General features: G+C 35.6%; 1 protein-coding gene across 8 annotated transcripts in view; it reads left to right on the forward strand.

The window, feature by feature from the left end:
• KCNMA1 (potassium calcium-activated channel subfamily M alpha 1) overlaps positions 1-14,093 on the forward strand; it is a gene marked incomplete at its 3' end in the record, with an annotated part of 525,005 nt that overhangs the window by 343,912 nt on the left and 167,000 nt on the right. For all 8 annotated transcript variants that reach the window (XM_082002432.1, XM_082002434.1, XM_082002435.1 and 5 more), the window contains 3 exons: positions 1,183-1,258; positions 3,023-3,193; positions 4,837-4,928. In XM_082002432.1, the coding sequence (XP_081858558.1) occupies positions 1,183-1,258; positions 3,023-3,193; positions 4,837-4,928 (339 nt within the window). The remainder of the gene's footprint in view (positions 1-1,182; positions 1,259-3,022; positions 3,194-4,836; positions 4,929-14,093) is intronic.

Here is a 14,093-nt window from a genome sequence, read left to right on the forward strand (position 1 = left end):
GGCAAGATTATTTAGACATGGTAATATGTGGACTTCAGTTCTTTGTGTACTTGTTGAATATCCTTCTTAGCTTTTGAAATCATAGTGATTTTTGTAAGAAGAGAGCGCGAGTGCGCTCTACTCTTATTTCTGCCCCAAGCTTTTAAGTATGGTATTTTCCTGCTGAACCTGACCTGAAGTGAGGTCTTTGATTAAAAATCACTTCTGGCTACAATAGGGAACATACTACTCAGTGGGACTAAAAAGAGTTTTCAGAGTTTGACTGGTAGGTTTCAATCTTTTTTTTTCTTTTTTTAGAAAAATGTGAAGTATGAAATACTCTAGATCCATATGAATTTCCACAGAGAAGTCCATAGGACATGCAACCAGAGTAATATGAGAATTACTTTGGACTTTACACAGGAATTGTAAAATACCCAAGTTATTTAATTTGGGAATCATAATCTTTTTCACAAAAGCAGCATGACATTTACAGATTGATTTCAATAGTTCATTAATTGTTTCCTATAACTGTAGGAAAATAGTCTCATCCTGTGGTCACGTATGCAAGTGTTAACATGTGGCGAGTATGCAACAAAAGCATCCTCTTGCTGTTAAATTTTAAAGCCTCCACAGGTTTGGGGTCAAAAGCAAAATTAATATAGAAGCATAGGAAAAATGAAACAATTAAAAAACCATCAGTCGATCGTTTGTATAAATGCAGTGTTCAGCAGCTGATTTTAATTGGCGTTGCTCAGTTTAATTCATTGGACCTGCATGGATGTATTCCAGGCTACCAGAATATTTACATGTAAATCATTGCTGAGGTGTATAGCAATGAAAAATGAGAAGGTGAGTGTACTGAGAGGCAACTAAATTATTTGTGAAAAAGCGTTATATATTTCTCTTTGTTTGATTATGAGTACAGATGTGGCTAAGGTTTCCATTTGTCTTTCTGCTCTCAAATACATTGGATTTTTACTTTCAAGCGATCTCAATTATGCAAATGTGAACTCTGCAAAGACAAAATAATACATATTTTGCGTAGGCTTTTGATTAAGTCTTTTAGGGAGCCTGTTTCTCTTCAGAAATCGTCACGCACTTTCAGCCTGAAGCATGCAGTTGTATACAGGTGCATATTAAAAATGTGTGATAACTTCCAGTCTAAGTTCCTGTTTGTTGTTGGGTTTTGCTTATTTTCAGTAATTCCATCAAGCTAGTGAATCTGTGCTCTATATTTATCAGCACGTGGCTGACAGCAGCTGGGTTCATACATTTGGTAAGTATATTTGAAAATACTTCACCGACTTGTCATTGTCATGGATCACGGGCTCCCTGAGCTACTTTATTACCTGAAATTGCCTCGCTCTGGGTAATCCCTTAACACATCAGTAGAGTACAATAAAAAAAGACATCACAGCTTCCCCGATTTTAGGCTTCTACTCCAAACTAATTCTGGATAAGTAAATACATCATTAACCTCAGCAATAAAATAGGAGCCGAGCCGCTGCCGCGTCTGACTGCTTACAGCGTGCCGGGAGGTGGCAGTGTTTCCTCAGGAACCGCCCGGGCGGCTTCCTGGAAGGGCTTGGCGCAGCTGCGATGGTACCGACGTCCTGGGAAATCGATGGTCGTGCCCCAGGAAAGCAGTTCTGGGTTTCCAGGAGAAGTAAGGGCATTGCTAACATTCCGGGTAGCAATTTTTTCAAGATGATTTCCTTCTCTTTTGTTTTTAAATATCAAATTTTTGGTGTAGCTTTCAGTCGCTGGTAACATAGATTTTTGTGGTAGGTTTTTATTCCACGCTTAACGATACCTGAAAAATGTCAGATAGTTAGTATAGATGTACATGTGAGGCCATAAATCTGAATATGCATGTATATGACAGGTATATGTCAATTGTGTATTTTAAACATTTTAAAGTAATAGTTTTTACTGATTTGTGTGGTAAATATAATTAAATGTGGTTAAGTGTTTGTCCTTTAAGTACGTTTTGGGAGTAACTTAGATTGAGGAAAATTTGAAGGTGCCAGTAGTATTAAGTTATTTGGGAATGGTTTTAGACTAATATTACAATCTCATGATATTGATGTTAATCCAGAGCAATTTAATTGACTTCACTTGAATTACTTTGAGCTGCATCCAGCCATATATGATTAAATTCTGAATGTTTATCTTCCTCTCATACCAGAGAGTCGTTCATTTTCACTCTCATAAAGATGCACCAAAATTTTGGATGTTTTTGTTTATGACATGCTTCTCATTCATGGCTGACCACCTTTTTACACTCCTCTGGGCAAATATAACATTTTTATCATAGAAACATTCACTTTTTCTATTCTTGAACATCAACAAAAAGCTTTTTAAAATTACATCAGGAGGGAGGGAATGCTATTTTCTAGGCCTTGGATTTTGGTTTGGGGTTTTTTGGTTTGGGGTTTTTTTTTTTGCTTTTCAGCAGAAGTTTCTCTTTTCTACTACAGAAATCCTCAAACTTCAAACTTTTTACTGTGGAACAAATTTTAGAGGACATGCTCCTTTCCCACTGATAAATTTATAACTTTATCACATAGAGTAGCTGGCTTCTTGGAAAAGTAATAGCATATCACCGAACGTGTCACTAATGCCTTTAATAGCTACATAATGCTTTAAAACAAAAACATTAAGTCGTATGCTTGCATTACAAGTAACATTCACTCTGAAAAACTTCTGAGCAAATTGCTATCAAATGAACTCACCTAGCTACACTAATAAGTTACTGCTGAATGGAAAAGATGCTTTCCATCAATAGTATGAGTGGCAAGGCTATGCATATTGGCAAAAGAACTGTAATGCTGTAATTGGGACAGGCTTAGGTTCTGTATTTGTTCAAAATGAATCACAGGAAAGGATCCAGAGTTTATATTATATTCCAAATTAATATATATCAATTTATATACATATAAATAATACATACACGCACACATGCATGCACACACATATATCAGTAGAGTTAATTTGTGGTACGCCTCTAATTCATTATATGCTTTCTTGTACATTTTAGGTGGAGAACTCAGGGGATCCATGGGAAAACTTCCAAAATAATCAACCGCTAACATATTGGGAATGTGTTTATTTACTGATGGTTACAATGTCCACTGTTGGCTATGGAGACGTTTATGCAAAAACAACCCTTGGTCGCCTTTTCATGGTTTTCTTCATCCTTGGGGGATTGGTAAAAACTCTTTATTATTATTACAGCTATCTTAATACCTGATTCTGTATATTTTAATGCTGTAATTAAAGAAATAATCTCTGGTTTAGTGAATTAAAATTAATTATAGAACTTTTAAATATGTTTAATACATTCCATTTGTTTTTCTATCGATAAATACTTTGGCAGAGCTTGTCAAATTAGTCCAGTTTAGTAGAGTCAGAATTTCTGTAATCTGTTTAAATGAGTAATGCATGTGAATACATGAAGTGCCTTAATACTTCAACTTATGATGTGTAGTCCTTTACTCTTTAGTGACTGACTGTAGTGCATTTTTTTGAGGCTGCTATTGATAGTTAAAGGCACTTTGCGGTTTCAGAAGTCCTACCCACCCTCCTGTGTCCCTTCCCAGAATTCCAACAAACACTGTGGCTTTGGACTGCCTTAAAGAGCAGCTTGCCTGATCCAGATGATGGCAAACCACATTCTCTTTAATTTCAAACATCCTTTCATGTCATGTAGCACAATTTTAACTCACAATTTATTGCATGGCCATAACCAATATCCTTTTATATCAGCAAATTCTCTTGTTCTTTGTCCTGTATTGTACATAGCACCAAAGTTACTAATTGCCTTATGTCAACCCTTCTATTATCTATCAATGTTGGTAATATTATAGGACCTGTTGCAATGTTGTCCTTTAAAACAGCAATGTTTCTTTTAATACTTGCACTGTGCAAGGTAAGTGCTTTATGGATGACTCTCAATATATATTGTGCACATACATACATATGTATATTGTTACTTTACTCTCATATATTGATTCGTCATATACATACATCTTACAGAGGTGATATGTATATGACTAGTGTTATGAATGGCATATATGAGACACACAGAGATACATATATATGAGCATAAATACATGCATTCCCATCTAAGTTTATTCATATATGAAGACAAAGACCATGCCAACTGGCAGTAGCTCTTCTAAGTATCCAGCCACAAGGAAGATGTTTGTTGGACAAAACATGGCAGAATAATTTTTGTTTTCTCCTCAAAACTTTTTTTCTATCATGTGTTATTCCAATTCTTTTAAAAACATAAACTTTTGGAAAAGTTTTGGGGGTTTTTTTTGGGGGTGACCTTTTTGTTTCTTGATAGGGGAATAACCCCTGATTCCACCTTTTTTTGTCTTCTTTTGAATCTCTAATCATGGAGGAAAAAAGTCTGTCTTGAAAAATAGAAATGTAACAGTAATGATAATACTTATTTTTGGGGGTTTTTTTGCAGTGGAGCTTGGATAGGTTTTTTCCCCTCCCCTCTTCAGGAAGAATTAGATATAACTGTATTTTATGATTAGATACCAGTTTGAATTAATTTTGTTCTTGTTTTGTTTTGTGTGTCTATTTTTCCTCTTTTGACCATTTTCTTAATTTATAAGGGGTGCACCTTCTCCAAGACCAACTTTTACATTGAGCCTTCTTGTTTTGTTTGATAAGAACTTTTACATTTTTTATATTTTCTTTTTAAACAACTTCATGGATCTAATTCTTTTGCATTTTCAGATCTTAAAGATATATATCTTCTGAAAATATTCATCATCCCCCTTTCTTTGGCCTCTCTTTTTAGTCTTTTCTTCTGTCTCCTATTCTTCTTCTTAGGCCATGTTTGCCAGCTACGTCCCTGAAATCATAGAGTTAATAGGAAACCGCAAGAAATATGGTGGTTCCTATAGTGCGGTTAGTGGAAGAAAGTAAGTATCCCAAGAGGCTCTGCTGCCTCTGCTGCAGTAGAACACTCTCTGCATGCCATTTTCTTTTTTTTTTGTTTGTTTTTGTTTCATGCATGTAGGCAATGTTTGCTCGCTACGTGCCAGAAATTGCTGCTCTCATCCTTAATCGGAAGAAATACGGCGGGACTTTTAACTCAACCCGAGGCAGAAAGTAAGTCAAAAAAGACCAGGTGTGGTTGTGTGACTTCAAAGAGCCCCTGAAGGTGGTAATAGCTGACTCACAGCTTATAAGGCTGTATGCCTTGACATCAGATGTTACCACTGGAGAATTGTCACACTAATTAGAGACCTGGGCTATGCTACGGTACAAGTCACAACATTTAGTCCCTAGTTCAAGACAACCTGGGTACCACTGACGTATCTTGTAAAAAATGCTGCTATTGCATGTGCAGCTAACTTCTGGAAGAAGGTTGATTAGTCACTTCACCGTTTTGGGCATCAGATTATCATGCGGTCATCTCTTAACTAAGTGACGATGATAATTCACATGATTTTCAAACACCTCAATTTTTTAGAAAACTTGGGTTTACTGGAGTGCAAAATATGAGATTTATGTTGATTGACTTGTTTCATTAGACTGACTATGTTGCCAGTCTGATAGTGCTGTTTCTCATTGTTCAAACAGCAGATTCAGATCTCATGCAGCTCTTACTATATTCATATGAATATTGCAAACACTAATGATTTTTAGGATCTATGACCAGGGATTTCAAAGTTATTCTCTTCCACACACCGTATAAAACCAACCCTGGGAAAAACAAGTAGTAGCCTTAGTATCAACATAGTGTGGGGGGAAAAAAAAAAAACCCATAAAAAAATACTACTTTTACCTGGTAGAAAAAGTTAAATTTTATTGGACTGCATTAGCTCATTACATTTCTATTGCAAGCCTGCTTGTTTTCTTGACCAAATTAAAACCAGCTCTTAGTGGCATTCCCAGCATCTAGACATGCTGGGATGTAGCCTTTAATGAACTAGATGTATTTGGCCATATAGTAGTTTCTCCTTTATATCACTTGTAGTGTTTCCATCTTTTGTTTCATTACAGATCATTGTGACATTCACTGATAGAGATATATTTACCCTAAAAGACTAGTCATACAGAATCCTTTCCATATAACGTAAAGAAGGTACTGCAAGCAAGACGTCTACTTAATTGTCTGTCTCTTTACTTTAAGAAGATATGTTTTTTACTTTATTCTTTTCAAATCATCACCCATGCATCATTTTATAAATGAGGGTTATGGTTTTATCAAGTTGCTTCTCCTCTCTGTGGAGCAGAAAGACTGTAAATGTCCCACAGAGCTAATTCTGGAGTACTGTTTTACCTCACTGGGTAGATAAATCAAAGTTCTTTCGTTAGATACAGCTTATACTCTTTTATGTTCAATAATACTCAGTAATTAGATGACACAATTGAAAACTTCAGTACTTTCTTTTTTTAAGATACCCTCAATACCCTCAAAGTTTTGGAGTTTTTTTACTGTAAACACTAACGTTGGAAACTTGCATCATAATTCACTTATCCAGATTAACAAAATGCCTTAAGGTATTTCTGAGATAGAGTAGTATCGTTAATTTCCCAAAACGTTTGTGACAGACGCTTACTGAGTTTCATATTTTTATTCATACTTGGTTTCTTAGAGAGACATTTTTCTAACACAGAACTTACACTTCTGTTTTTGAGGCTCCAAAGGAGTTACAGCAGAAGGGAATATGGTTAAAATCTATTTTACATACAGAATTTTAGTATCCCCCCTTCTACATTGTCACTAGTACCCAGCATTGCTCAGATGTCTCTAACTTGGACCTGATCTTCAGGCAGAACCCCACATCCTGAAAAGCTCAACTCCAGATTAAAGGCTTCCGCTAGCTTTGGGGCGTGCTTAATTTTATTTTCACCCTCTTTTTGTCTTTATTTATATGCGCTTTCTGTTGTCAATGCTCTCTCTGCTGATCTCTGTTGCCCGTATAACTTGTCATTTGAAACTCAGCTCTGTCATCAGCATACAAACTGTTCAATTTACTTTATGCATTGTTTTCTGGTTCAGTTATTAATTCCTAAGTAAAGATGTCCTTTGCCCATGTGGGTCTTTCATCAGAGAATCTAAGCTTGGGAACCGCACACTAAAAAGCCATTAGCACCCCTTGTTTGATGTTGCTTTTGCAGTCAGTAGAACAAGATTGATGAAATGTTATGTTTGGCCAAAATTTAAGTTTTCATTTGGAATTCAGTGTTGAGAGACTGGATTGTCAGAACCAGTAAGTTTTCCTTTGCTTGGGATATGGGCATGTGGTAGTAATTAGCAATATAAGGTCTTTAGTTGAGCAACCAAGTATAGATTCTGGCAGCAAATATAATGAAAAACTACAGTTGTTCTAGGCCTAACGTCAGAAAGTTTCCAGATAAAATTAAATACATGTACAAAATGAAAGCAGCTAAATTTTGTTGAAAGATGTAGTTTGTTCTTAAAATAGCAAATGTATATACTTTCTAACTTTCTCCAAAATAGATAAATACATGGAATCTGCATTGTAGCATTTTTTTTTATATATATATATGTTTATACATGTTGCCTCATGAACTATGTCTGTGGAATAACATGCTTCTAAAAGATTATTAAACATTTAGGTGGCAAGTTAAAATTAACATATGATTATGTATGCTTTGAGGATTGCCTTACATTGCTTTCATATTAAAGGAGAGCCTCGCTATAGAATTTTAACTATCAAAGCAGCTAGAATGTATGCATAAAAATTATTTCCACAAACTCCACTTACTAAAGAAGAGAAACAACCAATGCACCAGCAAACTTGATCTCACATTTGATTTTGCTTTTCAGCCAATAAAGTCCCCAAAGGACTCATAAACTATATAGGAATCATTTTGCACAATAAAGAAACTTACTTCTCTCTTAGATGGGACACATACATACAGAGTTTGGAAACAGAAGGAGTTTGTAGGCAGTATGCAATTATCGCTGGGTAAATTTGCTAGATATTAGGTACTTTTGTTAGAAAAATCCATGGGGAATTTTAAATTTAATTTATAATCTCCGCTTTGTAATATATTCCTGTAATAAGACTTCTAGGGTCTCATACAACACAAAGCAGGAATTTTATTATAACCTTTGATTGAATTTTCACCTGTTAAGTAAAAAAAAGTACTCACTGTTGCATATATACCAAAATGCATACCAATATATCTGTACAAAATGTGACTGAGACCAAATATACACATTTAATGGCAAGTAGGGTAATGACTTTGGCATAATTACATCCTAGTGCAAAAAAAAAAAAAAAAGTTACAAAAAAAGGTAACAATCCTTGTCTTGGATTTCAGATTTGTAAGCAGAGATCTGCTCTATATGTAATGAGATTACTGCTAAACAGCGGTTTTGCTACTTTTACAGATCAGCTCGTCAGAAGGCTCTGTAATGTTTTTGCTATGTGCCCTGATAGACCGGAATCAGATGGCCAGTAGACAAGAAAAACTGGCTTCTTAGTTCAGTTATACTTGGAACAAACAAACAATTGCTTCTTGCTATAGTCATCACTAAATACAAATGATACAGACAAAACCAGACTGTAGTTACAAAGACAGAAAGTAGTTGATATTAATATATATGAATAAGATGTAACGGAGAAATAAAATTCAGGCATGAGAAGCAATCTGAACTGTAAAAAGCATTATTTTCTAATACTGCTAAGAGGTATCTTAGGGTAACGGTGACGTGGCTTCCAATATTTTCCACATTGAGTCCTGCACAGTTTTTCTGTTCTTTCGCATGAGCAATTCAGTCACTACTGTTTCTCCTTCCTGTGCGTTTCCCTGGATGAATTCTGTAGTACATGATTTCATGTTTTGGGAAATACTTTTTGCAAAGCAGGTATTGCACGTAATATTCTTTACATATTAGCCGATGTTCTGCTAATTTCTGTAGAAGTAGGTAACAATGTAACTTACTTTCTCTGTAGAACAGTTGGCATATTTTTATTATTAATAGATTAGTAACTACCTGACAGAATTTTGGGGAGATTTAATGGAGTTAAGTTTATGTTTTTTAAAGATGAGAAATGCTTTTAAAATGCAAAGTAGGCAAATTTATAATGAAGATTAACTCTTACTAATCGCTTCATGATGAAGCGTTATATCGCCTTTAATATCATCAAGTCCAACCATCAACCCAACACCACCAAGCCCACTAAACAGTGTCCTGAAGCGCCACGTCCACACCTTTTTTTAACACTTCCAGAGATGGTGACTCCACCACCTCCCTGGGCAGCCTGTTCCAATGCCTGACCACCCTCTCGGTGAAGAAATTTTTCCTAATATCCAATCTAAACCTCCCCTGGCGCAACTTGGGGCCATTTCCTCTCGTCCTATCGCTGGTTACTTGGGAGAAGAGACCAACACCCTCGTCGCCACAACCCCCTTTCAGGTAGTTGTAGAGAGCGATAAGGTCTCCCCTCAGCCTCCTCTTCTCCAGACTAAACAACCCCAGTTCCCTCAGCCGCTCATCATAAGACTTGTGCTCCAGACCCCTCACCAGCTCCGCTGCCCTTCTCTGGACACGCTCCAGCACCTCAACATCCTTCTTGTAGTGAGGGGCCCAAAACTGAACACAGGATTCAAGGTGCGGCCTCACCAGTGCCGAGTACAGGGGCACGATCACTTCCCTGCTCCTGCTGGCCACACTATTGCTGATACAGGCCAGGACGCTGTTGGCCTTCTTGGCCACCTGGGCACACTGCCGGCTCATGTTCAGCTGACAGTATACAGCTTGACTATTAATGGTATTTCCTCTCAGCCATTTTTCTTAATAATTTTGAGAGCAGCAGCTGGTTCCCTACACCCTGTCTACATTTAGCTCTTTTTCAGGCTTTTGGTTTGACTTACTCTGTTTAGGCTCTTTCTGTAACCTATCTGTAGAACTCGTGAGTTAGTATTCAAGGGATCATTTAACAGTGATATTTTCAAAGTGAAGTACCATAGATGGATGAAAAGGTATCTGCCACGCTGTCACCATAGCTTATAGATTATTGTTTTTAGAATGTAGCAATAAGCCTACAGGTTGGTTAAAGATCCAGATCTGATTTACCTCCATTAATATATAATTAACCTTTTATTCTGCATATACTAATTTATTTGAGAATCAAGATGGTTCTTATTCAGTTGTTTCATTTCTGTATTCATGTGTTCATATGATCAGACTGGATTTTAATTCTGTGAAATACTTTCCAGTTGAAAACATTAGCTTACTGTACATCAGCCTGCACGAAGCTCTAGAAAACATGTGGAAAGAACATTTGTAACCTGATGGACTGGAAGAGAGACTGGATAACTTAGTAATTTTTTTCAGTCTTTCCTCGACATTGAATTACTGACTTTTAATTCCTTGGACTAAATTCTTTTTGCCTTTTTCATGCAAAACCTCTATTAAATCCAATGGAAACTCTCTGTGAGGGCAGCAAGCAGAACACAGCTTCACATGAATAGATACTGGGAGAGAGAAGGATTATTATTATTTTTTATACATGTATGCATATATATAAACTGTTTATCTCAATAGTAAATATTTATGCTAAACTTTGTTATATTTTTCCAAATAATTAAAAAAAAAAATCTAGCTGCATTACTGTAGTTAATATATAAGATTAATAATTGTGTTTTAATGAAATCACAGTTCTTTACTGTATAAGCTATTAAAACCTCTTGTTTCTCTTCTCTCATGATCTGCTATGCTTCCCAGAGGTTTCTTCAGATTTCCTAAGTTTACAAGCCATAAATTAGCAAATCATCAACATATCAACGGGGAGAATCATCTGTTAGAGATTCCTTCCAGAAGGAAATGTGGGATTCAATAACCAAACTTCACAGGGAAAAGTAAAAACTGTAGACAGATAGATATGGTAAACAGAAAGACAAACAGATAATTTAAGTTGACAGGCCATCTTGGACTCATTAGACATTTGAATTTGATTAAAAATTAGAAAAAAAAATTTAAGGCTTATCCAAATTCTTTGGCAAAGGTCCATTTGCTGCAGTAATGAGAGGCATAGCTCCCAAGAAAGTGACATTAGATTATTATATTAAATAATTTGATACAATATGTAAGGTATTATTTTCCAGTGGGATGAGAATGGAATAAGAGAATGTCACATGGATTGTATTATGATCCCCAGGGGGGTGTCTATTTCCCATCTGCTAGCCATTCTTCTAATCCCACTGTTTCAAATGAAGTCGCACTTAGTGATAATCTAATGAGTGTTAAATAGTCTGACAGATAGAACTAATAGGACAACCTTTTTTTTTCAATTTTGCACGCTTATTAAACTATATCCATTCTTATGAAAGCAAGAAAGAAAACGTGGGAAGTGACATATAACAACGTTATGACTCAAAAAATGTGTATTCTAGGTCTGAAATTGTGTTTCATTCCTACAGTGACAGCGCTAATTTTTATTTTTTTAGTTAGGATTGTAAAATTTCAACTTTCCTTTCTCTCTGCATGGACTTTAAAAAAAACTATTGGGTTTGGCATCAAAATAGCAGTTGTTGCTGTCTAAATTTTGACCCAAGGAAGACTGACTCTGGTTTATAAATATGCTGACCTACGATATTCTACAAAACATATAGGCCATGACTGTAAGTGTGGACATTCCAGGGAGTGCAATGTGAGATGGCAGAAGTGGTGAATTGATCAGCAAGTTTTAGTGAATGATGACTTCTTGTTTTCACTTGGGTTCTGTTGCAGAAAATTAGTCATAGTATTTTGGGGTGATTTCAATGGAAAGAAATGCATTGGCTCTGGTCATGAATGAAATATTCAAAAATCCTATCTCCTGCACTGCTCACGAAGGATTTAATTATTTTTGACTCATTGAGCATTTAAGAAATGCAGAAGGCAATTTGGAACATAGAAAGCAATTTATTTAAGGAAAAATATTTTCAATTGATTTCAGAAGTAATAAGAAGGTGTCTTGTGTGTGTGATATCTGCTGCACAAAATAGTACAAGAAAGAAGTCCAGGGTTTGGAGGGATTAGAACGGTAGGTTAAGGTCTATTTGCCACTGAGGTTCTAGTGCTGGAGATGTGGTTCACTTCTGCATTTTACTGTAAGCTTTCTAGTATGGACTCCTTGTGCATGCCATAACATTTAACAGTTTTTACTTCTATTTATACTAAATTATTCACTTCTTTCTTAAGGTGATATAGGTGTATTGTGTCTAAATGTTGTGGTAGTTTTTATGAAAGGAGAAATACTCTAGATAATAATACCATCAAGACTGAATGAAAGGATGAATATTCATCCTTTGCTTTAACCTACAGTGGAAGCCTCTTAACTAATCCAGACCCTGGAAGAAACAAATCACTGTGCTTTCTTCTTATTATTGCAGTTTCAGAGCTATTCATCAAGCAAAGAATATTAACTTTTGTTTCTTAACTTGCTTTATAGACAAGCATTGTGCAATTCCTTAGATCGTAAAAATCTAAAATAAACTCATTTAGCTGTAACCGAGCAAGGAAGTTGAAATAAAAAAAGCAGCTCACAGTGAATCACTTATGATAGCATGCTATTGCAAACAGACTTAGATGCAAACTCTAATGGGCAGTTTAAACAACAGAGTATACTATTTATCCAAGATTAAAGTATCTGAAATTAGCTCTATCAGCCTGTTCTCTAGTAGAAATCTCACTTAGGTGTACGTAAAAAATGTCAGGGCCTGTGTAAGTGAATTCTTCTGTATTATTTCTGTGTTCTTCAGAAACAATTTCTAATATTTAAATATTGCCAGTGACACACTACCAATATTCACTGAGAAAGACTGAAACCTCGATTTGTATAAGCGCACTTGATATAGTTTCATAGCTGTAATAATTCACAACTAATCAGGGTCTTGTGTGTGACTGTATGTGTGTCACACATTACCAATTTTATGTTTAAGACAAATTATTCCTTCTTGATTCTTAATTTTACTTACCTATATTGGTCACAAAGTAAATTAATATCTGCATCAGAGGTAACTTTCAAATACCTGACATTCATGGTTTCTCATTTATGTTAATCTGATGTATGATCCAGTGCTATTCCAGAGATCTGTGTGGTATACCATCTACTGAATGTAGCTCTTTGAGTGTTTTCTGATATTAGCTAATTCCTTTTTCTTTACTCACAATATAAGGGAGATTCCAAAGAGCGTGAAACCTGTTGGAAAGAACAGATAGTTTCTGTCAGAATTAATCACAGCAGCTTCGGTACAGGCTGCATGAATTCACTCTGGTTCTTAAATACTTGGCAGCTGAAGCTATCAGGTCCAATTTACAGAAATTAACGGAACCTCAGACATGTTCTCACATACTGCAATCACATCTCCAGTCACAGTGTAGTCATATTCTTTTATACATTTAATGTTGATACATACTTGAAAGTCGGTGCTTTTGGCTTCTCAGTAACTTCAACACTTCTGAAATTTTTAATCCCTCAGGAGTAGAGAGAATAATGAAAATCTACTTTCTAACAAACAGTTGAAGGAGAACAAATGTTAAAATAAAGTTTCTGGGATGTTACACACTTGACAGACAATTTGCTATATCTTTGAATATTTTTTACTTATCTCCTCTGTACTGGAAGATTTGTAGAGCCTGATTTGAGAATCAGAGTGAGAAAATAGGTTACAGTTGAATTTTTAAAAAAATATCATATCTTGATTTCAGAGTATTTTGTGCTCTGTCTTCACAGATATGAATGACTAATGCAAAAAGGCAAGTTTGGGAGTAACACTTTTTAGTTTCATACCTGCCAGAGTTATTTATTAAAAATCAACCTGGTCTGTCTTTTTTTTGGTCCAGAAGCATCCATTCTAGGTGAGCGATTCTCAGTCTTTGCTTTTGTAATATATGCAATCATAGGCAAGCTTTTTTAATGGTTAAAATATTATAACATGTTGTTCTGGCTCACTGTACACATTGGCTAAATAAGTGCTGCTTAGAGCACCATCCTTGGCTTCGAGTCTTCTGTGAAAAAAGAGAAAAATGTGAAACCATGACTGTACAGCACCTATTCCTTTCTCTGTATTAATCTGAGAGGGGACTTACATTAAAATAAGGCAAGTGTTTAACC

This window comes from Phaethon aethereus (assembly GCF_964289735.1).
Source record: "Phaethon aethereus genome assembly, chromosome: 7".
Taxonomy (NCBI): domain Eukaryota; kingdom Metazoa; phylum Chordata; class Aves; order Phaethontiformes; family Phaethontidae; genus Phaethon; species Phaethon aethereus.